This window comes from Oreochromis aureus, linkage group 8, assembly GCF_013358895.1.
Source record: "Oreochromis aureus strain Israel breed Guangdong linkage group 8, ZZ_aureus, whole genome shotgun sequence".
Taxonomy (NCBI): Eukaryota; Metazoa; Chordata; class Actinopteri; order Cichliformes; family Cichlidae; genus Oreochromis; species Oreochromis aureus.
Window position 1 is genome coordinate 16,794,909 of NC_052949.1, and position 25,901 is coordinate 16,820,809.

Genomic DNA, 25,901 nt, shown 5'->3' on the forward strand with positions numbered 1-25,901 from the left:
CATTTTAAAGAGAATAGTAAATAGCCCTGTAATCTCAAGCAGAGATAACCAGACATCAGCTGTTTAATGTAAAAATGAATTAAGCAGCATCTCGGTTATTAGCGCCTGTTTGAGCGTGTATATAACAAAAGCTTAAGCTTTTATGGAAAACATTATTAGCAGCAGAGGAAGTCTACCACTACAGCATGTTTCTTGCTTATTATGTCCTCCTTTTTAACCAGTCATTTGTGATGAGATATATCGATTGCCTCATTTAGTGAGCAAGGCTGAATCACTGTGGACCAGGCAGTGCTGTCCTCACATTCTCTTCATTTTTCAAGTATGCTCATACAAACACAATTTTTAGACCATCTAGTCTTTCTGATCCTTCTAAAAGCAGTATATATCTGCACAACTTTCTTATTAAGCAGCACAAAGCACAGCATGATGGGCTGAAATCCTAATTTATCAAAGAAAAACAAATAATTCAAATGCCCCTCACGATCCACAAATATAAGATATTTTGTCTGAGTTGAGATTAAATGCATTTCCTTAATAATACATGTGTGAAGCACAGATATATGAAACTTTATTTCAGCTTTCTTTATTATTACAAGTTTAGAAACTGCTTGTTTCATATTGTAGAGAATACAGTTGGCATGCATATTTGCACCCATGAAAACATGCCTAACAGCAACAAAGTACAGTTGTCCACAGACTCGCAGTAAAATAAAGATAAGAGACATGTATATAATTTACACATTTACAGAAGCTTTTATGCTCCAATCAATAAAGGCATTGTTTGAACGCAGTGTAGAGAAAAACAAGTAGCAGTCCAGGAGATGAAAGATTCACCTCCGCTTAGCAGGGATAACAACATTTCCACTGGTTGCGATGGGGATTAGAAGCCTTCGCTGGTCCATGCGAAGATACTTTTCAATAAGCACTTCCACTGGCACCTTGTCATTCACATAACCCTGCCTGCAAGTTACAAACACATACTGGTTAAGTTCCATGTTAGAAAATTAATGTAAAATGTCAAAAAAAATAGATCATGAATGAGGTGTGCTACCTATAGGAGGGATTCAAGATATTCTACAGGCTTATGCTCTTATTACAGTCAGATATTGCCTTTAACCTACACAGAGCTCAACATTGCCATCTAGAGGTCAGAATAATCCAAGCGTTGCAGAGTGGGGTTTTTTTTTTCCCCCCTTTGTTAATACTGTAGTGTCAGTGCCTTACCTTACAGGTGGGCACTTCTGGCTTAAAAGAGTTCTTCTTTTTAAATACATATTATTTGGGGGCCTTTTGGCTTTATTAGATAGTGGAGAGTGAACAGGGAAGACAGGCCTACACTCAACATGGGTTTCTTGATTCGTTTTGTTTTTTGGTTCATTTTATTCATTTATTTATAACACAGAGCAGACAAACTAAACAGCTAGCTAGTTGGACATGTACACTGAGCTGTGCAGAACAAGGCATTTAAATAAATCTGCACATGTTTGCTCCATAAAGTTATATAGCAGTGTTGTATTGAGCCTCCTCAAACCCTCCTATGAACATGTACTGCAGTTTTGTGTATAAAGTAGTTCGCTACATTTTTAAGTGGTATTTAAGTTTTGCTTTTTCCTCCTTAATTCAACAAAGGGGCTTTATGACATTAAAAACATTGACTGCAAAAAGTCTTGAATTCTGCCCTCATACCTTTTGAGCAGAAGTTCAACATCCTCGACCTCTATGGTTTTTCTCTTTGCATGGACAGCATACGTCTCCAGGTCCTCAGCTAGCCGGTCAAAGAATTTATCCATTCTGTTAAAACGACAACAAATCTGTTGTATTAAAGCGACACACAGTTCTAACAAAGACAAAGAGACACTGCATGTGATCAATGGCGAAAAAAGTATGTTACTTACATTTCATTTAGGACAGGGTGGACGTCTGCAGAGACTTTTGTTTTGGCAAAGTGCTTAAAGACGCCCATAAGGTAACTCTTAGGAAGAACTGTTTCCTTTTTAGAGATCTTCGTCTTCCTCACTCTCCTCTGCTTAGGTTTAGCTGCAGGTAAAGGTTCTCTTGTACCGCTGGTACTGGTAGAGACAAGAAGAGAGTGTCAGTGACAGGCACTGGCAAATAAAAACTGCATTCTGTACCTGTGCTACAATAGCAGTTTTTCTATTTAAAGCAGAGAGGCTTTTAGGGAGTTAAAAGACCACTGTGTCAGCTGAAAGGTACATATCCCCGGCTGAGTAGGTACTTCTTTCTCCCTAAAAACAGTCCTGACTGAAACCCACAGGACACACACACACACACACACACACACACACACACACACACACTTAAGTGTAGTAGGACATGCAGCTTACCTGGCCTGATTGTTCTTTAGAATAGAAGGTGATGCTGAAGGATCAGGACGATTAAAGTTAATTTTCTCTCTGACAAACGCTGGAGTCTTGCAGGGGAAGTCTGAAGCTATCAGAAAACAGATTTCTTAGTAATTCTGAATGCTTAAATAGATATTTTACCAGCGCAAACTAACCTTCATCCTCTTCATCATCATCATCATCTTCTTCTTCTTCCAATTCTTCTTCTGGTTCAGCAGGGTCCTCAGCTGGAGCTTCATCAGGCACAGTTTCACTCCTACCATCTTCAATGTCATATGTTCCCTCTGGCAGAGGAAATGAGTTCTCTTTGTCAGCCTCAGCCTCATTCGTTGTCCCAGTGGCCTCTGCCTGTCCTTGGGTTGAGGATTCGGCCACATCAGGGTCTCTGGTGTGAGTCTGACCACTCTCATGGCTTCCCATTTCAAAGCTGGTGTGCAAATCAAGAGTGCCATGCCCTTTGAATTTGGCATCAGGCCATCCTACAAACAAAACCACAAACAATATTTAATCTCAGCCATACAGATTTTTAAATGCTAATTGATTGATTGATTTTTTTTTTTAACCTGCAAACGTAGCATTAGGGAAATCCTCTGCTGCCCCTGTAACTGGCACAGTGAGACCGCCCTCAGAGCGATAAGCCCTCCGGCTGATGTGTTCTGAGTCATGTTTCAGCTGAGATGATGCCTCCTCTTCCTTTTCATCGCTGAAGATCTCAAAGTCATTTTCGTTCTCAGACTTGGTCACGTGCTCATTTCTCTCAGACTGACCACTAACATCCTCTTCAGGCAGGGCTTCTACAACTTCATCAGTGTGATATTCAGTGCCACCGTCCTCTTCAACCTTTTCGGTTTGAGAGTCTGGTACAACGTCCTCTTCCTCAGACTGAGTAGATGCTTCAACTTCGGACTGGGAACCAGTTTGAGATTCCTCTACGCCTCTCTTGTCTTCTTCCTCTTCTTCTTCTTCTTCAGTCTGATCCTCAGCCACATTCTCGTCTTCAGACTGAGAACCTGCGTCATCACCCTTTTCAAACTGCGAGTCGGCTGTACCTCCATCAATGTTAGAGTCAACTACACCTTCCTCATCTTCCTCCTCCTCCTCCTCTTCAGTTTTAGAATCTGCTTCAGCTTCCTCTTCAGCCTGTGACCCTGCTTCAACACCCTGTTCAAGATCGGAATTGAGGGCAACTTCTGCTCCGTCCTCACCTTCTTCAAACTGAGCTGCATCATCGCTTACACCCATCTGAGATTTAACTACATCTTCGTCTCCGTCAGATTTTGCCACGACATCTTCAGGTTTATTGTAAACTGTTCTCCTTGCTTCCTTCTTTTCAGATTCATCTTCAGTTGGAAACACATACACCAGTTGGTCAGTTTCCAGCTTGCTCTGCTCCACTTCCATCTGCTCCTCCGACTCCATCTCCCTCATGTCTTTCTGCAGCTGAGACCCCATGACTGTAGGTTTGTCCTGAGTAGCAATGATAGAAAAGTTGGAGGTCATGGCATCAGCCTGGGCGTAGAGAGCCGTGTTACAGTTCACGATATCGGCTGTGATATCTGGTTCGCTGAGTTTGCTTAGACCTAAGGTGAAGCCCTCAGAGTGAGTAGATTCACCGAGCCCCTGCTCCACAGGTCCAAAGCTGCTCATACCTGGATGACAGGAAGGAGGAAAATGTAAGGTGGAGGTAAAGAGCAGCTGCAAATAACCTACAATTCTTTTCATGCTGTACTTCTGTTCTCACGTCACTGGGCTGAAGTGTTAAATATATACTCAGTTGTAGCTTTGCGGTGAACCTCTGCAGAATTTAACTAAAACTTTCACCAGCAGGGGGCAGCACCTTACTTGTAGGTGGGTTGAATAATTGGACGTGTGCTGGCAGATTAACCAAAGGTTACATGGCCTTGTTACACCATCTTGTGATAAAAATTGGTATTAAACAAAATTACAATCCAATCTAGTTCCACTTTTTTTTAAACCTCCATTCAGCACAATTAGTCACAGCAGCTTTGTCTTTACAGTCTGGTAAAAGCTTTACTTACTGAAAATTTTCACATGCACTCATCTACAAAATGTATGAGAGGTGAAGAAGACAGTGGAGATATGCGTCAGGGGTGATTTGTGACAGAAGACCAAAATGTCTGAATAAAGGAGCAGAGGCCAAGCTGGAGCTGACAAGGAAGGACAGGATTAGAAATAAGTATAACTGAGTATAATGAGTATAACAGCTCAGGTTTAGTCAAAGTCTGGACTCAAAGTTAGAGAGGCAAAGCTGAGAGGTTTTGGACATGTGCAAAGGCGAGATGGTGACTTATATTCAACAAAAGATGTTAAAGAAGAAGCTGCCAGGCAGGAGGAAAAGAAGAAGACCACGGAGTAGATTCATGGATGCAGTGCAGGAGAGGATGTTAGGGATAAAGATGGTTGCAAATCACTGACAAATTCACTGTGGTGACCCCTAAAGTGAGCAGCCGAAAGAAGGTGATATTTAAAGTGACTCAATAGCAGGTCAAAATCCAGCGACAGTTCTCAAGGTGAAAAAGCCTGATAGTGAGGTTATTTAGCAATGAATCAATTATCAAATTAACCAGTCGGTAACAACAGTATTTGAGATTATATTATACGTTTCTGTTTGATTTTCTGTGTTTTATACCATACGGTTGTATGGTTGCCTCAGAAAGAAATCTTTGAAAAAATTGTGGCCCATTAAAAGAATGTAATAAAGTATTTTGATCGCAGTGTTCACCTCCCATCTGTCGTTTATCTACAGCAGCACCAAATTCTTCCTCTGAGATTTTCCGACGATTTGAAACTCTTCTCTGCAGACCTCTTTTCTCAGTATTAGCGTCAACAAATGGGGTTTTTAAATTCAAGGAAGGGGAGCTGAAAAACAGATTGGACAAAAAATAAAAAACATGGTGTGCATTCACACGCTAATCATTAATTCTAAATCTAATCATGGGTTCGATCCCTTATTAGAATTAATATTTTGCATTCTTTCTACACTTTACCTCAACACAGACAATGATGCAGTGTCATCTATTGATTGTTCAGTTTCCTCTTCAGCTTCTGGAAGCACAAACATCCAGCATACACAGTAAGTGTTCACATTGCTGCAGAAGCACACTTAAAAAAAAACCCCAACCCCCTCCCCCCACAACCTCATTTTCATTTGCTGTACCTCCTCAATACTCGTTTCAATCTTACCATCTCCATCTTTAAGTCGTTTTTCAAAAGCCGTCGTGTTAAAACTTCTGCGCGGTCTCTTTCGGCTCAGTCCCTTTGCAGTGCTGGCTGCTTGGCCAATCGTTACATCAGGCAGGTCCAGCCCTGACAGCTCCATACTGAAAGTCAATTTAGCCCAAAAGTTTATTTCCCTTCACAACCAGCAATAGTTCAGTTCCTTGAAAATACTGCTGTATTTACTTCCAAAAATGCCATGGATCACCCTGTAACGCACAGCTCACCTAGAATGCGTTTTGGAGATGGTCGAATTGGCTGAAGGTGGCTCCGGCTCTTCGGATGTTTCTTTCTCATGAACCACGGGGGATTTCACCGGCTCTGAAAACCAAAACATATAAGCAAAAGCAAACCCAACCGAAACCAACCAAAAATAAAAAGAAGGCTAGTTCACGCACCTGTCCGCAGGATGTTCATGAGTATGTGTCTGGGAGTGTCTCCGTCATTAATCAGTACTGAAGATGTGGCAGGCATGTTTACCTTTTTGAACACAACTGAGGCAGTCCTCCTTTTAGTGGCGGGGAGGGATTTTCTGGTTATGCTCTAGAAAAAAGGGGCAAAGTGAATAAGTTTAACATGCCCAAGAAGAACAACTGCCCTGCTCACCTCTTTCCTTACCTCATGGAGCTTATGTCTCATGCTGCGCCTGAGGATCTCCTGCGGGGTTTGGGGACCCGCATCTTTCTTGCTGAGCCTGCTACTGCGCCGGGTCTCGCTGCTACTCAGCTCCTGGGAATTACTGGAGACAAGTCAGCTTACGATTAGTTAATACTGGATACAAAGTCACTGAGACTAACGTGCAACATCCACAACAGTTTGTCAATACGTTAGCAATATCTTAGCTAACATTAATGCTGAAAATGCCAGTGAATACGACTTTCGTGGTTCTCTCCCAGAAAATGAACCGTACCTGCGTGTGACAGGGGTCCTGGGTGGCTCGGTGGTGAGAATATGTTTCAGCAGGACCCGAGCGGACAAGTCCTCCGTGGGATCCATTTAGCTACCGAAGAGCAAAGTTAGCTGAACTAAGCTAGCAGACGATTGCGGGCAATTAAACGTCAAAAATGTTAAACAAATGACTTTTTCCACAACAACGCTGTCCAAACGAGCGGTGCTCATCTGAAGTTAGTGTCGTTTATCTCAGCTTTCACCCGAACGTCATTGATCCTCCGATACTTGCCTTGTGTTGTTTGTTTCAACGGACTCACTTCTCATATGGTCCCGCGTTATTTTTAATTGAAATCTCGCGAGAAAAGAGATTCGACTTAAACCTCGCGATAACACCATTGACCAAACGCAACACAATTCAGATGTATTACATGGCAATAATTTATCAATTATTTTATCAAATTAAATAAGTAATTTAATTAAAAATGAAACTTTCATATTATTTTCGGAAAAACCAATAATATAAATAAATAATTTACAAAATCAGAGGTATGGATTTTTTTCAATACTGAAATTTTATTTTATCATATTTTATTTCACTTTAGTTTAGTTTAGTTTAGTTTAATTTAGTTTTCATCCATACTTCAAGATTGTGGGTCATTACCCATGATTATTATCCTAATGCAAACCTTTGTGAAAATATCTCAAAACATAGAAAATAACTTCAGAAATTTGAGCTAATGACCCAATATTTTGAGATAATAACCTACGGCAAAAAAGTCTATACAGATATGATACACACTCATAATCAGTCAACATGAAATTCAGAATGCATAACCATAATATTTGAGATTAGAAGATAATACAATAACAAGACCAAAGAAGAGGGAGTAAAGAGTGTTTCTTCTGCATTATGGTCCAGATATATTAGAAGTCATACATTTATTTTTTTTATCAATCTGTGTTATCACTAAAAACCTCACATCAAAAAGTAAATCACATAAATTTATACTTATATATTATAAATTCTCTTGAGAACTGTGTTGCTCTCACATTTATTTTCCAGTTTACACAGCACTACACTCCACTGGTCAAAACTTAGTGCACACCTGACAGAAGTTCAAAACACCTCACTGCACCTGACAACTCACAAATGTGTATAGGGAAAAAACACTGGGCCATGTGTCGTATATTATTTACCTGCAATGTCAGTTACCACAAGGGGTGACAATTATAAATATGTTAAAATATTGATAAAAAAAAAGGATACAGATTTTTCATTTTGAGAAACTTATCCTACTTATCTCTCTTTGTCATAAGGTTGTACACCACCACCATGACCACCAATTTCAAATTTGGATTCATTTGGCATACCTCAGGCTTTTCTCCCCATTTTCATTCCTGTAGATCATCCTCTTGAAAGCAATCCTACCTGCACACCATGCCAAGTTTTCAACTAATGCAAAAATACAATTTTATGTCTCTCATACTCTGTTATCTTTGGCATTTTTCATAGATTCGGCTAAGGAAATTGGAGCAAAAGCTTTGAACTTTTGAAGAATTGCTCAAGACCACATTATTCAGTAAAAGGACTAGATGTTACAATCCCTGATAATGCATTGCTTTAAATACAGAAAAAATCTTGAGGAATGGCTGTTATGAGGAATAGCAGCCCCAAACTTCACCAGCGGCATACATCATTGTGTGCCTCAACTTTCTGACTTTTACCCAAGCTAATCTGCCATTTTTTCTTCCTTGGTTAGGTTTACAGATTAGAGATCTGATCTAGATTATCATATTAAAATATGGGACACATCGTCAGTAGTGGACCTTGGATTCATCGGGTGTTTCGGCCATTATCACTAGACACCCTCATCCAAGGAGGCCCTGCCAGGATTTATCAGGCCCCGGAGTGTGTCACTGGTTTATGTTAAATTGTTATTTCTCTTCTTCTTTCTTCTGTTTAGTTTTCTACAGTTTATTTTCTCCTATCTATTCACTGCAACTGAGAAGTAATACTTACCTCTTTAACATTTATGGAGCCTAACTTCTTCAAAGGGATAGAAAAGGTGATAGAGAGAAGTAAGACAAAAGGGACAAGATAGGAAAGAGCAGAGAGGAGAGCCAGAAGGGGGGCGCCCGATCTGGCTTCCCACACCTCCCCGCCGGATCGGGCAGTACGCTCTACCTCTCCACCGTCTCCCAGAAAAAGGAAGAAGAGCAGAGGAGAGGAGAGCGGAACATTTTTCTTTTCTTTCATTATTCCTTTTGGTTCACTACCATGAGGTTAACTGCACATTCCCCAGGAGGCCCTTAGACAGCTGCTGAGGCAGGCCCACCACGGGTTGGTCAATCCTGGGCGTGTGTCTCGGGGTTAGCTGACTGCCTTAGCTGCCCAAGTGATGTCAAAAAATTAAAAGGAAGTCTGACTCATTAGAAAGAAAATATATTTTTTTAAAAAAATACAAACAAGGGATGGCTCAAGACTGGATTTACAATTTCAAACTTACTTTATACATTAAAAGTCTGTGTCAATAGAATAAGAAGAATTTCTGTTTTTTGGTTCAACTCTAAGACCAGGTGAAGATGATGGTTAAACCATGTAGAATTTGAGATATATGCATTAAATATAAGGCTCTCTATATATGTATATATGTATGAAAACAAACATCAGGGGGCACTTGTTCTCATTGTCTCAAATTCTACTATAGTTTCTTTGTAAACCACTAAAGGAGCACATTCTTGCTTCTCATATTTTCTGATGTGTTGTAATCTTTCCCCTCAGCTCGTGCCTGTAATAAGCATGCAAGGGAGGCATTAAAGATTTAAATAGTCTTTAATAATTTATGGCAGAGCAAACTGATATTCAACAATCAGTAAAACAGGTGGTTGTCTGTTTCATTCATAGTCATTTATAGGTGAATGCTCCCTTTCCCCAGCACACTGGAAATAAACCTTCATTTGCTGTCTTAGGCTTGTTTATATTTAAAAAAAAAAAAAAAGTGCAAAGGCTCCTCGCACGGATGGCTTAGAAGTCTGGCCTGTCCTTCTTCAGTTTGGAGTAGTCCATGTTTACTGCAAGAAGCTGGACACACACACACACACACACACACACACACACACACACATAAAAACAAATATGCATTATCATTTGATTGCAGAGATATGGACTTTGACACAAGATAACAGAAAAGATATGGCCTGTTTCTTTGCGGAAACATGCCTGCTCTATAACTTGACATAAAGGATTAAGAAAAATAGCTCGTACTTTGTACTGCTGATTGGGCTCCATTTTGTTCCAAGGTTCAGGGTTGTTCTTGTGATCCCATCTGAAGACAAGAAGAAAAGCCGTGAGCAAAACAACACTTCCCTGAGAAACCGAGGAAGCTGAGAACGCCCACTTTTCTACAAGTTTAAATCGTCTCAGATACTTACGACACGTCTGGGTTTTTCAGAGCCGCCCTGGTCAGGGCCAACACACTCATGGTTGCCCCTCCACTTATGAAGATGAACAGGGGGATCAGCTTTGAACAAAGGACATCAGTCAATAAATCTATCACTTTATCAATGCCAGTGGAGCAAAACAAAAAGAAAACAATATACAGAGTTTAAAAAATGTTAGGCACATTTTCCTTCTTGAGTTTAGAATGGAGGAGCAGAAGCTGCTGTAAATCTGTGTAAATCTGCTGCTTTCTGACTGGAAGTGGTAGTCTTAGATTAGGTTACCAGATGTCAGAAACTAAAATTGCAGACATAAAAGATGGGAACAGACAAGATGGACTCTGCTTTCCTCTGCAGCTGCAGATCTTGCAGGATTTCCTGTGTGGAGCCTTAAAGAGTATGTTTCTATGTTTGATCTATAAAACGTTGATAAATCTTTGTTATCTGTGTCCTTTTGGATCTTATTCGCCATTTCATCTGTTCCCAACCATGTGTAGGAGTCCAGTTTTTCCTACTCTGCGTTGCCAAGACATAATGTGTCTTATTAAGTTTTAAGATAAGGGCAAATATTTGTTGTCCCTGCTTATATTACCACACTTTGACCCCGTGGCCAGTTGCATGTGTCTATCAGCTATTTATACAACCAGGGTCACTTTCTCACCTTGCTGCTGTGGGTAAAAATGTGCAGTTTTCCTTAAAAAGCCTTGCTGAGGCGGTGTTACTTTTATAGTAACAGTCTATGATGTATAAAATGCACAGGATTTCCATACTGGTATTGTTATTGTTATCTCCTGACATAAGAGGATTGTTTAAACAATGAAGTGTTTTCACCAGCAGGGAGCTGACAGGCTTCTCAGTCAGAGCAGGAGGGGGACAAAGCATTTCCATCCAGAGGTCTATTAATATGGAGGCTGCCACAAACCAAAACCTTTCACCCCGTCGTCCTTGGGGAAATAAACCCTCATATGTATTTCTCTGGCCTTCACTCAAGCTAATATGGAAACTACTCCACCGCTATACGTGCTGCCACCACCCTTTCACATGGCTGCAGATGCACGATGAAGTGAAACAAGCGATCTCCCCCCCCACCACACACACACACACACACAGAGACAGACAGATTTGAACCTTTAAATTGTCATCATTATAACATTTCAGTAACATCAGTATCAGTGTATCACGCTCAGTCGGAGCAGGTGATGCGGTTGTCTGATTCTGCGGATGCCAGAGCGCAAAAACGAACTCTGTCATGAGGAGGGTGCCGGTGAAAAACCCAAGAAAAGCTTTCACGGGATAACACGAATATACTGATTAAAATAAGAGGAATGTAGTGATGTGAAAATGTTTCTACCATTTGTTTTTGTTTTTTTAAACAAAACCTGTGCGTCTGTCGAGGAATTTGAGATTTCCGCACTCAGAGCTGTATATGAAATTATTTTTGCCTTTATAAATAGTGAAATACTCTACGAATGCGCACTTTAGGGTGTCTGTGTGTGGATAAGTCACAAAAACTGTTTTCCTGAGCCTTCACAGCTGATCCCACATCAGGTAATTAAGGAGAGATCTTGGGGGAAAAACGGGAGCGCGCGCAGCTTCAAGCTTCTGATAGGCACGTTTCAATGTCACCGTCTCCTTGGTTACAGGCTGGTAATAACGACCATTAAAATAAAACGAGTGGCTGAGACTTACAGCTGGGTGGCTCTTAACCTGCTTGGCGACGACCCCAAAGAATGATGACATGGTGGACAGTCCTCCCGCTGACCGGCTCCGTTAACGTGAATATCTGCGGGCTGAAGGCGCGCCTCTGCGGAGGATCTCCTGCCGTTTCCTGCAGGCCTGAACGTACAATTGAACTGCACCCCACCTCCACGCGCTACTGTCAGCCAATCCCACAATGCAACGACAGCAGCTGTGCGAAACCCCTACCTGGGCTCATATCTCTGTGCGCTACGGGGGATTTGCTCAAGTGGATTTTAAACCCTCTACCTCCATTTTTATTTATTTTGAGCAGCTAAAGTTGGACCGTTCAGATCAATCTAAAGGCTCAAAACAGCACGCGCGAATATAAGAAAAAGGAAATGACTAAGAAGTATCAGCACGTGATGCTGTTTTATCTAGCTGCGATGGGATTTGGAGGTGTTTAGTTTGCCTGAGGTTATCTGGTTCAGGTTAGATTTACAGTTACATTAAACATCCTTAAAAAGTTGAAATAAAAAGGTCCCAAACTGCTGAGAATGGTTTCACTTTCAGTTCTGTGACAGATGCAGAAACATCTGCAGCTTCTTCGTCAGTTTTCCTTTTGATTTGATTTTTGATTCCAAAGGCATGAAGAGCAGTTAAAAGTGAGCCACTCAGGCAAACTCTTCACAGCTTCAAAGCTCATGAAAAGAGCGATTTACAAAGTGTATATTATCGGTGACTTCTTTAGGCACACCAGTTCAATTGTTTACTAACCAAATATGTAATGAGGAAATTACATGGCAGCAACTCTGCATGTAGACATTCAGATATCTTGAGACAGTGAACCAAACTGCTGAGCCCCACCCCACACAGTCTAGGATTTACAGAGGATGGTCCGATAAAAACAAAATATGCAGTGAGCGTTAGTTTTTTGGGGGGTGAAAACGCCCTGTTGATGTCAGAGAATGGCCAGGCTACTTCAAGTTGACAGGAAGTCAACAACTCAAGCAACCAAAGTATGCAGAAGAGCATCTCTGAACTCAAATGGGCTTCAGCGGCAGAAGACCACACTGGGTATGACTTCTGTCAGATAAGAACAGGAAACCAAGGCTATGATTCACACAGGCTGACAAAAACAAACAAACAAAAAAAACAAAAACTGAGCGATAGATTGGAAAAATGTCAGATGATTTTCCATTTCTGCTCCAGCATTCAGATGGTAAGGTCAGGAATTCATCCTGCCTTGTATAAGCAGTATGTATCAACTGAGAAATCTTTAAATCCTAACAGAATAATATATATACATATATACATACACACACACACACACACACACATATATATATATTTTTTAAAACCTTTATGACCACAGTGTACCGATTTTCCTATGGTTGCTTGTAGTAGGATGAAGCGCCATGTTACTAAACTCAATTTATGTCAAACTGGTTTCTTCAACCCATCAGTGAGTTACTAATCTCACTCCAATAGAGCACTTTTGGTACATGGGGGAACTGAAGACTCACATAATGGATGCACAGTCACGAATCTGCAGCAATTGCGATGGCCCATATTGAAGTATGGGCCAAAATCTTATGTTTTTGAATGTGTGCCATGAAAAAATTGGCAGCTCTGAAGACAAAGCAGTTACTGGTTACTAGCAAGGTGTCCCTAATGAGGTGGCCAGTAAGTGTACATGTTCTATCAGGCCAAAAATGAAACTTTAAATTTATTGTTTGTGCCATCAATAATCAGCTTTACGGAAAAACAAACAAAACAAACAAAAAAACCAAACCCAAAAAACTGAGAAGCATTGCAGTGAGTCAAAGGTAATGACTGAAGAAACCAATGTGACTGAAGACAAAGAGGAAATTAAAGCTTTATAAGTGCTGCATTAGAGTTTGTGACAGACTGGAACACTTCTTCTCATCTGTTATTTCGCAATCTACATGTCTTAGTCAGGCGGATCTCAATCCCCCCCGCCCCAGAAAATAGTGAAAATTCCAGTGTATGGAGACATAATGACACATGGTACGATTGTAAGATTTTCTAGTGTTTTCTTTTACCCAATTTAGAAACAAATATTCCAGTATGACTAGATGAATGCACAAGGCTTGAAAGTAGCTTCCTAACTGCAGGATAAATGAAAACTTGGCAGTATACGCACGGGACTTCACACCAATAGGTCCGCTCTTGAACACCATGGCTACATAGATTGTGCTTCGCTTTGAATTCACCCCACAAAGAGCTACAATCCTAAAATGAATGTAATAAACACAGAAAGCATGCTAGCATCATGTATTTATGTAGACAAAACACAGAACCTGAGATAACACATTCCCAGTATCCACAACCGGGGAAAGAAAAAGAAAATCTTTGAAGATTATTCGGAATGAGAAGATTTCAGTCCATCAGCATTTCATCAAGATGCTAAAACAAGGAAATGTTAGTCAAAAGATCAAAATAGTCAACTTTCAGTTCACATGCAAACAGAACTATCAGAGGCTAAATTATGGAGGAAACCTCTCCTCTGTAAAACCCTCTGCTGGAAGTGCATAAAAATCCACCCGATACAATATCACATGTGACATCTGCCTGACAGAACAAAACTAAAAATGACAAGGGTCTTTTTTTCTTTTTAGCTTATGTAACAGGTATTTGGGGAAAAAAAAAACAACAACAAAAAAAAAAAACAAACAGTAAAAAACAGACATCACTACACATATATTTACAATGAAGTACAAAAGTGAGTATAAAAATAAGAATTGCGACTCAAAAGTAGTAGTTCAACTTGTGCAAACATGTCTGCGAGAAAATAAAACTATATGATCGTTAACTTGTCAGCTTGGTAGAACAAAATGAACATCAGGGAAACTGAGGACGACAAGTCTATACCACTAAAACTGGTTAGGTAGTCAACTAGGCTGTGAAACCTCAAAACTAAAACGTACCATCAGGCACACATCTAGAATGTCAACAAACAACAGGTAACCCTTTTTTGCAAGTAAACAAGATATACATATTTTTTTTTTTTTTTAAGAAAGAAAGTACTACTCGTAAAGACTCGTAAAGCAAGAATGTGCTGAAGCCATTAGGTGCTGATGCTACCCGAACTTCTACATCTACAAAATTCCCTTTACAACAATCAAAATGTCATTTCATGTTGTCCTTTAAATCAGGTAAAAACAATAAAGTACCCACTGATTTGTCACGCTTCGTACACTAGTGACTGGTGCAAGGAAAATAAGTGAACAGCAGATAAATATCTTTGATAAGATGAAAAAAATAATTAAACAGATGCAGTTTAAAAATAAGGAACAGTATCGACAAAGTTACTGTTGTGGCGTCTTTGAGGAAATAACTGTGCAGGAAGTGAGCAGTCAGTCAAACAAATCAAGTGAAAGTTGAGAGAAAAATAAGTGAGCAGTGCTGCTTTAAGACAGCACCATGCCTCAATTATTTTTGGCTAAGACAAATGTAAATATCTTTGGGTAATAACAGAACTAAATTTGTTTAGTTTAGAAGTGTTGCAATTAAGGAAACCAAAACAAGAGGCTCAGAGAGCAGTCTCCTTTGCATTGTGACTCATTTTCTCAATACCTTTAAACATCAAGCCCTTTTCAGACATCCAGTGGTTTCCTTTAATCTCGCTGCATCTGAAAGTCTCACATTTGCTAACATTTATCCATCACTTTCAACATGACTAGTGAATACCTGATTACAATGGCTCGCATGCATTTTTTTTTTTGCTGGTCAGCTCACTACAGAGCATCCTAGATAACAACAAGCAGCACATAAACAGCACTTTATCTGTTACTAGTTTGTATAAACTCTAAATTATTCCTCCCATACGCATTTTTTGCTATCCCTAATTCAAAAGCAGCTCTCTGTAGCAGTGTTGTGTTGGAGGGGAAGCTCCAGCAGCACTAACAGATGACCCATTTGTGGTTGTGCAAGATTTAAGCCTTTAAAACTGATTGCTCTCAACTAGAGTCGATGCTGGAAATAGAAATTCAAGTCTTTTGCAGGGGTGCACAAGTCTCAGTGAAGCTCTAATGAACATTAGTGATGCCATCGCATGGCTGAAAAGGGCACAATGTTATTTGTTTGTACCTGCGTGGCAAAAGAATGAGCTAAGAATAAAAAAAACAAAACAAACACCACTCTGTTCATTTCCAAAGAAACAACCTGGAGCCGTTTTTATAAAGCTAGCCCCTCTCCAGAACTTTCTCCCATCATGGTAGTGGCTGCAGGAGGATCTGGAGGACCAGCCCAGTTGTTAGAGGACACTGTCTGGCAGGAGCTTGTTCCCTGGTTCAAGCAGTTGCCTGCTGGAGAGCCAAAGCTTCTGAAAAACATGTCCATGGAGGGGAGCAGGGGCTTAGGGAGGCTGACTGGGCAAAAGGCTGAACCCCCATAGGGGGTGAAGTTTACCTTGTTGGGGTCGGGGCAGGAGGAGATGAGGGCCATTGTGGGTTTCTGTGGAGAGCTAAAGAAGAAAAGGAGAAGAAAAACTTAAGTCCATAAAAGTGATACAAAAAGTTTGGTTACATTCGGTGCACACAGTCACAGATTTCTTTCATTTAGTTCAGCAGCATTTTTTTTTATCATGTGGAAAAACTGACATAATGTTGAACCTGCACTTCTTTTTTTAATGTTAACCACATTTAATCCCAGAGATATCTTAAGCTTCTTTTCACTGACAGAAAGGGAAGTTTCACTGGTCCAGCCAACTTAAGATCAGAGTGACTTGTATGCGGCTCACGATGTAAAATGAGTTTGACGTCCCTGATCTATGTAGTCACTGCCTGTGCTTACATGTCAACATGCATGAGGCTTTACTCGAGCCGAAACTGTTCCCTAGAAGTCACGGACCCACTAGAAAAGAAAAACTAAAATACCAAGCAACAGAGTTTTGTAAGTGCTGCTTCCTTATTATGAGTAACGACTAGTAATTTCACAGTGTAAGATTCAGACAGAGTTGAAAACAAGGAGGACTTTGAATGCTTTAGTGCTGACAACATGAAGTGTTGCAACATAATCAACTTGTCAGTTTGGCAGAACAAAACTCCCAAGCTGAACAAACAAACTGCTTTGAGAGAGGGGGGGGGAACTGTTCATACATCTACAGCTAATGCCACTAACTCACTCTAGTGAGTGCAAGGTAAACTCTGAATCAACTAAAAACTATCACATCATGCAGGAAATCACATTCAACTTTGGGTAAAGACACTTTGTTTTTCTACCGTTTATTTTTTTTTCCAAATGTGACCACCAGAGGGCATCCACATGCTGACAGTGTTAACTGACAATGAGTACACAGTATTTGTCTAATTATATTTCATTATCCAGAGGTGATTTATCCGTCTCCCTCTAGCATGCAAACACAAAAACAAAATGAATAAAAACCTACCTGATCTCCTCCCACACTCTGACCCTTTCACAGCCCTCTGGAGGTTTTCTCTGGAAGCAGCAGCTTTTGTTGGGCCCTGGAGATGAGGCGTTCAGGAGAGGAGAAAGGTCAGCCTCATTCTGGAAGGAGAACGGAGACAGGAACCCACTGTCTGTTGAGCCTGGAAAGAGGAGAGAAAAATGTATATTCAATACAAATAATATAATAGATTTTAATGTTCTGAGGGGCAGCAACAGTTTACTTGCTTCTTCTCAACCTTGCCCCCTTAACATGGTCTTGTCATTTCCTCTCAAACTCAGTTTCAAACCGTCCTAATTTTCTGCGAGCCGAGAGCTTGGTTTCTGGCTATGACTGATCAACATTCTGAAGTTTTCAGCTAGAGTTCTTTCCAAGCTTAGATACAGTGAGTTATGTCTGAAGTCGTTTCTGGACTCAAAGGCTTGTGCAGACAATGTGGTGCTGACCATAAAGTAATCATTTGCTGGCACGCAGTATATTAAAAACACAGGATTTTCGGGGGGGAGGGGATGGACTCCCTAACAATTCAATTCAATTCAATTCAATTCAATTTTATTTATATAGCGCCAAATCACAACAAAAGTCGCCTCAAGGCGCTTTATATTGTACAGTAGATAGCACAATAATAAATACAGAGAAAAACCCAACAATCATATGACCCCCTATGACTTACCTGTTTATTCATAAGGTTTGCAACTTCACCAATGTTCCCCAAATTGAAATTAAATTTGAAGAATCACCAGAGGAGTGAAAAGAAATGAAAACCTTAGTAGCAGTTTGCATCTCTTTCTTTTTGACATTTAGAAATCAATTTATAACGTTCCTGATGCACGACTAAAGGAAGTCAAATTTTGAGGTCTCAGCAAGAGATGTCACCTCATTCATACGTTCATTGTCAAGTCCATGATTAATGTCAGAAAGAACCTATAAAGAAATTATGAGTGAGAGGGAAACTGTTACTATAAACTAAGACAACTACAACTCTTTAGTCCATCAAGCCAGTGCCCAAAAAACAAGAACTTCCATGGTTAATATTAAGTACACATGTCATGCCATATTTGCATTTTGCAGACAACATATTTTTGGCAAAGCTGAATTGCGTTACTGAAACCACCACAAAGTTATACATCAGTGCTGCCATTTTATGTCTACACGTGTCTGCTAGAAATACACTTGGCAGACACTTTTTTAAAAACACACTGTTTAACTGCTCATCAATGCAGTTATCTAATCAGCCAATCTCAAGGCAGCAGCTCAGTGCATTTAGGCAAGATGACCTGCTGAAGTTCAAACAGAGCATCAGAATGAGAAACAAAGTTGAGCTTAAGTGACTTTAATGTGGCATGGTTGGTCTAGCTGAGTCTGAGTATTTTAAGAACTGCTGATTTATTGAAAAATTTCCTACAGAACCATCTGTAGAGTTTACAAAGAACGGTCTGAAAAGGAGAAAACATCCAGTGATTAGAAGTTCTCTGGGTGAAAATACCTCAATATCAGGAGAACAGCCGAGACTGGTTTGAGGCTAAAGCAAGGCAAAAGTAACTCAAGCAACCAAGGTATGCAGAAGAGCATTTCTGAATGCACAACATGTTAAAGTTGAGCTACAGCAGCAGAAGACCACACCGGGTGCCACTCCTGGGAGCTAAGAACAGTAAAACTGAGGCTACACCTCACACAACATCACCAGAAATGGACAATAAATGATAAAAAAACCTTGCCAGGTATGAAGACACTCAATTCAGATAGCAGGGTGTGGCTCCATTGCATCTTGTAACAACATGCCGGTTGGTGTGGGGGGGATATTTCTGTGGCACACTTTGGACCCCTTGGAATCAACTGAGCATTGTTTAAATACCACAGACTACCCGAGTACTGCTCATGACCATGTTCAGCTCTTAAATTCCAGTGTACCATCCCCTAATGTGCGTTTAACACGTCATGTCAATGTGGACCAAAATATGAGGAATGTTTCCAGCACCTCACTGAATTTATGCCATGAACAATTAAGGTAATTAAGGTACTTCTGAAGGTAAAAGGGGTCCATCTTGGGACCCGCAAGGTGTACCTAATAAAGTGGTCAGCAAATCAAGACTTTCATGTTTGTTCTGACCATTTTAAAAATTAAAATTCTTATCCAAAAAGTCTGACAAACTAACCTTGGTGCAGGTCTGGAGGAGCATCTGAGTTGGGCTGAGAAGTGCAGATGTAGTTGGGAGAGGAGCAGGGTGAGGAGGTGGAGGATGACGATGGCGGGGGCGTGGTGGGGGGGTCGCTCTGAGATCCACTGCTGTAGCTCTGCAGAGGCACCGGAGCCCGATGACCGTCTGGAACCTCAAGCAGCTGTCGAGACAGGAAACTGCACTTTTTAGAACGTTTAATTAAACGAAAATCGGCCAACGCAGAAGTTCTACTTCAGCAGAAAACTACGTGTGCCACCTCTGAAACCCGCCTTTCCTTACAAATAAAACAATGCCTAAACATCTTCACATGTGCATGTTGTGTAAACAAGCATGTGTGGGCTCTGTAGGTGATAATTACCCTCTGTAATGGATGTAGTGACTGGCTGATGAACATGCCTTCCAGCTCCTGGTTGAGGCCCTCCACGCTGCAGCGCAGGGGAGGGACCAGTGTAGACAGGGGAGCAGGGGGGATGGGAATAGGTTCAGTCTGAGCACACAAACAAGTGAACACAATTTTATTGCACTACTCCTAAGAGCCAAACAACAGGACATTTTTTAAGAGTTCCCTTCAGCTTCTTTTATTTCCATATTTTCCAAAAACATCAGGCTAAATATACTTTTTTTTTTTATTGTTACCATTAAAAATATGACACAAAAAAGGGAAAAACAGAAAACTGAAACTTTCTTACTTTTTGAGAGCACACAGGCATTCAAAGAGTCATTTGCTTCAGACATCTCTAAAATTCAACAAGCTCAATGCTGATAATCAAACTAGCAAGTGTTCTCATAAACTGCATGGGACCGTCTCGTCACCACTTTGGTATATTTGAGAAAAAAAAAAATCACCACAGCCCAGTGGAGTGTGGGACCACACACCAGCTGTGCTGAAAAGCAGAACCATGCATTACAATCTGAAAAGCAGAAGCGAGCATGATGTAGTGATCTTCCTGTTGCCTGAGTGTTTTATTTCATTCACTTCCTGCAGAGACCTGCATAGCTTAGTAATGCGCTCTTGTGAATGTAAATCAGTGACAGGTGTCCATACATGGTACAGAAGAAAAAACAAAAACACCTAAATTTAATTCTAGAGACATCGGCACTAAAACCTCAAGTAACTCATTCAGTGTGCTTGTGTCTGCTGATGCTAAGGTACCTGAGCAGCTCCAAGGCTACGGCCCCCCTGAGGATAGCCCTGCTGGCGGTCTTTGTCATGTGCCCCCGAGACTGCAGGTTTGCTGCACTGCTGCAGTTGTTGTTTTAGTTTAGCGATCTGAAACAAACATGTTAATAAGCCTCTACATGCAAATACACAAAGGAAGTCCTTTAATCCCGCATGTCAAACACTTAGTATCAACAAACAAGGATTTTATTATTAATATTTTTTTATGTTGGCTCATTGTTCAGTGAGACATCATGAGGAGTGAGACTTCGTTAAAAAGTATAAAAAGAGGAACGTTGCAGATGACCTCAGTCTCCTGTTGCTCAATAATGTCAATAAAAGTCAAGACTTTTTCAAGAACTTGCCCTTTTTAATAAAAAAAAAAAAGCGTCAAGTTTAGCAAATCCGGCATTACAAATGCATGTTGAGCAATCAAAAGTTAAACTGACCTCTCGCAGATGTTCAGCGCTGCCCCATGATGCTGATCGCTTGTGGCTGCTGCTCCCTCGCCGGCTGTAGCATCTCTCGGACCACGAGTCTGGGGTCTGCGGTGGGAAGAAAGCAGCCATGGGAACTGATGTTAATAAAAAGCATATTAAAGACGTGATTGCATTTGAAGAAGTATGTTTAGGGTTTGGTTCAAAGCTGTCATATGATCATATATGACAAACCAAGGGAAAGTTATAGAGCCTCACAGACGGAGGCCATTTTCAAGATTCCCATTTTTTAATTATACTTCGTAGTTTCTTTGCCTTCAGTGCAAGCTAGACACAATTAAAGACCATTACATATGCCATTTATTTTCAGATGCATGTCACAGGTGTGATAAAACATCTCATGAGAAAATATTCCACACATGCCGGTATTCACAGCATGAGATAATAAATTCCAGCAACCCAGAACTGTAAAAGCAGGCAGCGCAGACATCACACAGTTTCTGCTTCTTCAGTGGTAATTCGCTGTTATTTTTCCATCATTGCACAAATCAGTAACCGCATTTACATGGCGTAGTGCTAGAGGGCAGACCGACTACGATCTGTGATAACGTGTACTTAGCTGGATGATAAATTGCACCTCAAGCACATCATGCAGACCCGTTTTCATGTTGTAACTGTGTACTGACAACAGGGGGCAGTGCCAGTATTATACGGAATAACTTGTCTGGGGGGCTACTCTTGTGGGTTCTGCTTTTTATTAGCTTCGGCCCTGCTGCGGGGAAGATTGAAGTCGTAACACGGGAAGAAATGTTTTGTATTGAAGTGAAAACTGTCCACTTCAGCCACAGTTGGCTTTTTTGGTCACTGGTTAGTTTTTTTTTTCTCTCCGCTCCTTCCCATCTGATAAACTTCACCGTCTGTCCCTTTCTGTCTAAGCTCACTTCTTAGCCAATTTGCAGCATCATTTCTGACAGTCTACAGGAGATTGCCTTTTTGTGGGACTGCAAGAGAGCACATCTGCATCATGTGCATACCCATAATCCTCCTCTCTGTATAGCAAATGACCTAAAACGCAGCAGATTCTGCTTTAAGCACCAGGCATGGTTGCACAGTGGAGGTGCGCAGCTTCGCCAACCCAAATCCACATGTGGTCTGCTGTCACCTGAAGGGACCATCAAAAACATGTGGAATGGCTAGTAATGTGGAGCTCTTTTGTGTTTTTACTTCTCACATCTCCTCAGTAGAGCCAAAGCACCACACAAGCCAGCAGCAATTGCATAAATCAAGCCCTACTTAATACAAAAAACACAGGTCACGTATAATGTGAAATATTACAGCATCACCTCACATATTTTATCACTGGTTTCACACTTAGTACACATCAGCTTCTCATGCTTAAAAGGCCGACATGCAGCCACATCGCACCATCCACACCCACAGACTTGTCAAACTTGCAGACGAGCTAAAGAGCAGGAGAAACCGAAAAACAAAGACGGAGGGAGGGAGGGAGGATGTGGGCAACCGAAGTGCAGTGGCGAGTGCCTGCACGGAGCAGAGAGGATGGGTGCAGCCAAAAAGGCCTCGTCAGCTGACTTCGGGGACTGTTCTCATGGCTGTAGTTCTCACTCTGTAATCACTGTGCAAGCACCGGACACCCCCCTACCCCCACCCTCAACCTCCACCTCAGAGCAACTTATTTCTCTGCAAAAAGTGCAAGCTAATTTTGTGATGTGACCTAACCTCTATCCCCCCCACCCCCAAAAGAACCAAAACTAAAACTGAGAGACATTTAAAAAAAAAAAAAAAAAAAAAAAAAAAAAAAAAAAAAAAAAAAAAAAGGGAAAGCTCTAAATTGAGGAAGCATCATTGATAAATGCATTCCATTCATTTTTCTGACAGAGACACTCATAATTCCCACACTTGAAAGCATTCTTCCATGTGGCGCTGACCTGGGTGGATTTGTCCTGGCGGGGCACACAGCTTGGGCCTTCTGGTTCTTTGGGCCAGTGTCCTTGCAGGTACGGCCCGATGATGGCGTCCAGAGACATTGTCCGCCTCATGCCCGGACTCAGCTGGTGGGATCTGGCCTTTCTAGCTGTCAGTTTTGCAGAGACAACTTTTTTATCATTTATGAAAAGCTTAAAAATAATCTACACTAATTATTTTTTCTTCAGGAAACTTGCAGCATTATAATGGCAGACACTTATTTTAAATGCATTGCATCATTTTCACCTTCACATCAGAAAGCCACATGTAATGCTACTTTTCACACGCACTGGCCTTTAAATCTATTTTTAAGTATTTAACGTACTGACAGTAAGCATCAAGAGACTTCATGTCACAGCCATCATCTACACATGATAAAAAAAAAAAAAGGACACTAGTCTCTCTTAAAAATGGGCAAAAATGCCCTTTAAGACTCTAAAAATTCTTGAAAATAGTTTTATATTTGGGGCTACCAATCTCTGGATATTATCCTATGAACACCAAATAGTCAGTTTGATTGACAAGGAGAAATTATAAAATATAAAACCTGCCAACAAAATAAAACTGCTGCCTATTTTATTATTTTTTTTTAATCTCGGAATTATAACTACAGAGTTTCAATACTTGAACATAGAAGTAGCAAAGTTCCCCTTAAAAGAAACAAACAAAACACACACACACACACACACACACACACACACACACACACACACTTTAATAAAAACATATTTTAAAGCTCGTGTTAAAGATTAAGATGGTACAGTGTATTTTATGCTTGGATCCGGCTACTAACTTGCCCCCTTTTACTGAGAATTTGCTATCTCAAGTTTGAACTTATTATCTAAAGTCTGCAAATGCCCTACTGGGAAACTAGCAGATAAAGCTGCTCTGCAACTGCGCAGGACTGCAGAAACTCGTACCCAGCTTCTTACACCTATCGTGACACTACGTGAGGTCTTAAATTTGGATTGATAAGGTGGAAAAAGGTGTTGAGCTCATACCTGGCTTCCCATCTATCCTGTTGGGTCTCGGTTTGCTGGCCAGCTGATAAGGGACAGTTGCCTTCAGCGGCTGTGGACCCAAAGCAGCACCCCTCGTGTGTCCAGCTCCACTTCGACCGGACATCTTTACAGTGTCAAATATGGGTCCACTTAACTCTAAATGACTGTTATTAGCTGTGGCTGTCCTGCCTGGTAGAGCTGTGGGGGCGCTCTGGTGATGGTGGTGGCTGGCTAAAGTTAACCAGCGTCGGCTCTTTCTCCTCTGGTGCTGGTGATGACTACTCGAAGAAAAACCGTTACAAAACTCAAGTCGAGTCATTCAGAGGCCATGTCCGAGCACATACCACTATAACCCGACAAGTAAAACGTCAATACGAGCTTGTGTTCTCGTCTTCGCCGCTGAGCATACTTTTTTTGGTCTCCTTGCTGCTGGCTTGTGTGGCGAGTTAGCAGCCTAGCAAGCAAAGTTTCTTTGTGAGGATGTTGAGATATTTCACCCAGTTGTCGAAGGAGGAAGCAGCTCCAGTTTCAAAAAGTCACTTTTACGTCAACTCCCACGGCTTCCGAGCAAACTTTAAAGTGTGTTTCATTACAACTTGTCGGGCCGGAACGTGTTTGTTTTCTCTCTTTTTTTTTAAGGTGGCCGTGAAGGATGCGAGGCTGAGCACAGCTTCCTAGCCCTCCGCGTTCTTGTTTCAACGCAAACTCCAAACACTTCCAGCAACACGCTGGTGTGGATTTAATTACGTGTGTGGGCGGGCCCTGGTCACAGATCTCACTTTTTTATTGGACGGGAAGCCTCAGATTTCAATCCTATTTGTCAGTGCGCCATCAATCCGTCACATCTAGGCCCAGGAAGTTTGGTGTCCCCGCCCCCAAATTCATATCTCAGGTTAGCATATTTTTTAATGTTAAATTCGTGTTTTAAATGCAAATTTAAACCTTTTTAAAGGAGGAAACCGACTATTGTAGCTATACCTTGACACTTGAATCAGCATATTTTAATGCTGCTGCAGTAGTTTACACGTATTAAAGGGCCATGCTAGTGGCTTTTCTGGCCTAGCAAGTAAACATTACTTGTGTAGAAAGATCTACAGAGCACTCTCTTAATTAAGAGCAATATTCGTTTGCTATTACACCTGCTGTTGTAAAAATAAGGCCATTGATTCAAAAAGCCAGCTTAAAAGCTTAAAAGAAAATGCGTTAAAGTACTTAGAGTCATTGCAGCACTAATATATCTACAGCTCCCAAAAAATAAAAGTAGCTCATTAAAAAAAGGAAATAATTGGCTCCAAGTGAAGTAGAAGTATAAAATAACACAAAATGGAAATAATCATGTAAAGTACGCCTATGGGAGGGCCACTGAAATGTACATAGTTGCTTCTTACTCCTCCAAATTATGCAAATTTTATTGTAGTTTTCATTATACCTTGAATAATGTCACTGCAGAGCAGCTCCACCTTCAGATGCAAAGAGAAATGAAGCGCAAACATGTAGTCATTTACACTGTAAATATAAAAAAGTACTATATATTAAAACTACTAAAGACAGAGCTGTAAGTGCTATTGGGTGGTAAGCACTGAGACAGTCAGTGGCTGATTTGTTTGGGTACAGGAAAGACTGTTGCAGACTTCACACAGGTTGGGATGAGGGGATGATGGCTGATCTGCACATGCTTGTTTGCACCTTCCCAAGAATCCAGTTGGGATCAGAGGCCTTCCTTGTGTTCATTGACCTGAGCACCAGCCTCACTTGATGTTGCTGTAAGGTGACTGCCTGGGCTCTGGAGTCTGGGGAGGCTGAGAGGATGACACTGAGTGCTATGAGGCCTCAAAGCCCCTGTAGCTAGTGGATGAGGTGATCTTCCATCTTCCTCTTTTATCCCGCTCTCCAGCTCAGCTCTTGCAGGATTGTACAGAGCTCTGCAACCTGATTTAACAATCAGAGCCGCGGTCCCTGAAGACGGTCCTGAACTTCCCTGTCATCCAGGTTTTCTGTCAGTGGTATTATCAGCACAGTACCTGATGCAGAACAGAACTGACTCCGTGTGTTCAGCTGATGTTCAAATATTTCCCAAACAGTGTGTTCAAAACAGTCCGGT

The 25,901-nt window shown here is 41.1% G+C and overlaps 3 protein-coding genes across 3 annotated transcripts; all 3 read right to left on the reverse strand.

Annotated features, from left to right (window-relative positions):
* Window positions 1-551: 551 nt before the first annotated feature.
* cenpt (centromere protein T) lies at window positions 552-6,834 on the reverse strand. Its single transcript, XM_031758733.2, has 13 exons — window positions 6,511-6,834; window positions 6,219-6,339; window positions 5,999-6,143; window positions 5,828-5,921; window positions 5,568-5,704; window positions 5,372-5,429; window positions 5,107-5,243; window positions 2,927-4,012; window positions 2,519-2,842; window positions 2,346-2,451; window positions 1,896-2,069; window positions 1,687-1,791; window positions 552-960 (listed from the first exon to the last, which is right to left on the reverse strand). Exons 1-13 carry the CDS (start codon window positions 6,594-6,596, stop codon window positions 831-833), a joined length of 2,703 nt encoding a protein of 900 aa, XP_031614593.1. The 5' UTR covers window positions 6,597-6,834; the 3' UTR covers window positions 552-830.
* Window positions 6,835-9,305: 2,471 nt separating this feature from the next.
* On the reverse strand, window positions 9,306-11,922 carry LOC116335122 (cytochrome c oxidase subunit NDUFA4-like). Its single transcript, XM_031758732.2, has 4 exons — window positions 11,619-11,922; window positions 9,924-10,012; window positions 9,757-9,817; window positions 9,306-9,573 (listed from the first exon to the last, which is right to left on the reverse strand). Exons 1-4 carry the CDS (start codon window positions 11,667-11,669, stop codon window positions 9,517-9,519), a joined length of 258 nt encoding a protein of 85 aa, XP_031614592.1. The 5' UTR covers window positions 11,670-11,922; the 3' UTR covers window positions 9,306-9,516.
* Window positions 11,923-13,895: 1,973 nt separating this feature from the next.
* On the reverse strand, window positions 13,896-24,529 carry LOC116335125 (protein FAM117A-like). The gene is made up of 8 exons (XM_031758735.2): window positions 23,801-24,529; window positions 22,763-22,908; window positions 20,826-20,921; window positions 20,371-20,487; window positions 19,576-19,704; window positions 19,194-19,377; window positions 17,020-17,179; window positions 13,896-16,095 (listed from the first exon to the last, which is right to left on the reverse strand). The coding sequence occupies exons 1-8, from the start codon at window positions 24,117-24,119 to the stop codon at window positions 15,807-15,809; spliced, it is 1,440 nt and encodes a 479-aa protein (XP_031614595.1). The 5' UTR covers window positions 24,120-24,529; the 3' UTR covers window positions 13,896-15,806.
* Between the last annotated feature and the right edge of the window lie 1,372 nt (window positions 24,530-25,901).

What these genes read in the sequence shown, in the direction of transcription:
- cenpt (XM_031758733.2), bottom strand. Translation starts at nt 6,596, where the DNA reads ATGGATCCCACGGAGGACTTGTCCGCTCGGGTCCTGCTGAAACATATT. An exon ending in AGATAAACGACAGATGGGAG is followed by an intron (nt 4,013 to 5,106) that starts GTGAACACTGCG and finishes CCTGTCATCCAG; the next exon opens with GTATGAGCAGCTTTGGACCT. An exon ending in CACCCTGTCCTAAATGAAAT is followed by an intron (nt 1,792 to 1,895) that starts GTAAGTAACATA and finishes TCGTTTTAACAG; the next exon opens with AATGGATAAATTCTTTGACC.
- LOC116335122 (XM_031758732.2), bottom strand. Translation starts at nt 11,669, where the DNA reads ATGTCATCATTCTTTGGGGTCGTCGCCAAGCAGGTTAAGAGCCACCCA. An exon ending in AGGTTAAGAGCCACCCAGCT is followed by an intron (nt 10,013 to 11,618) that starts GTAAGTCTCAGC and finishes CTTTGTTCAAAG; the next exon opens with CTGATCCCCCTGTTCATCTT. An exon ending in CTGAAAAACCCAGACGTGTC is followed by an intron (nt 9,818 to 9,923) that starts GTAAGTATCTGA and finishes TCTTGTCTTCAG; the next exon opens with ATGGGATCACAAGAACAACC.
- LOC116335125 (XM_031758735.2), bottom strand. Translation starts at nt 24,119, where the DNA reads ATGACTCGACTTGAGTTTTGTAACGGTTTTTCTTCGAGTAGTCATCAC. An exon ending in GCGCTGAACATCTGCGAGAG is followed by an intron (nt 20,488 to 20,825) that starts GTCAGTTTAACT and finishes TGTTTGTTTCAG; the next exon opens with ATCGCTAAACTAAAACAACA. An exon ending in TCCTCCAGACCTGCACCAAG is followed by an intron (nt 17,180 to 19,193) that starts GTTAGTTTGTCA and finishes TCCTCTTTCCAG; the next exon opens with GCTCAACAGACAGTGGGTTC.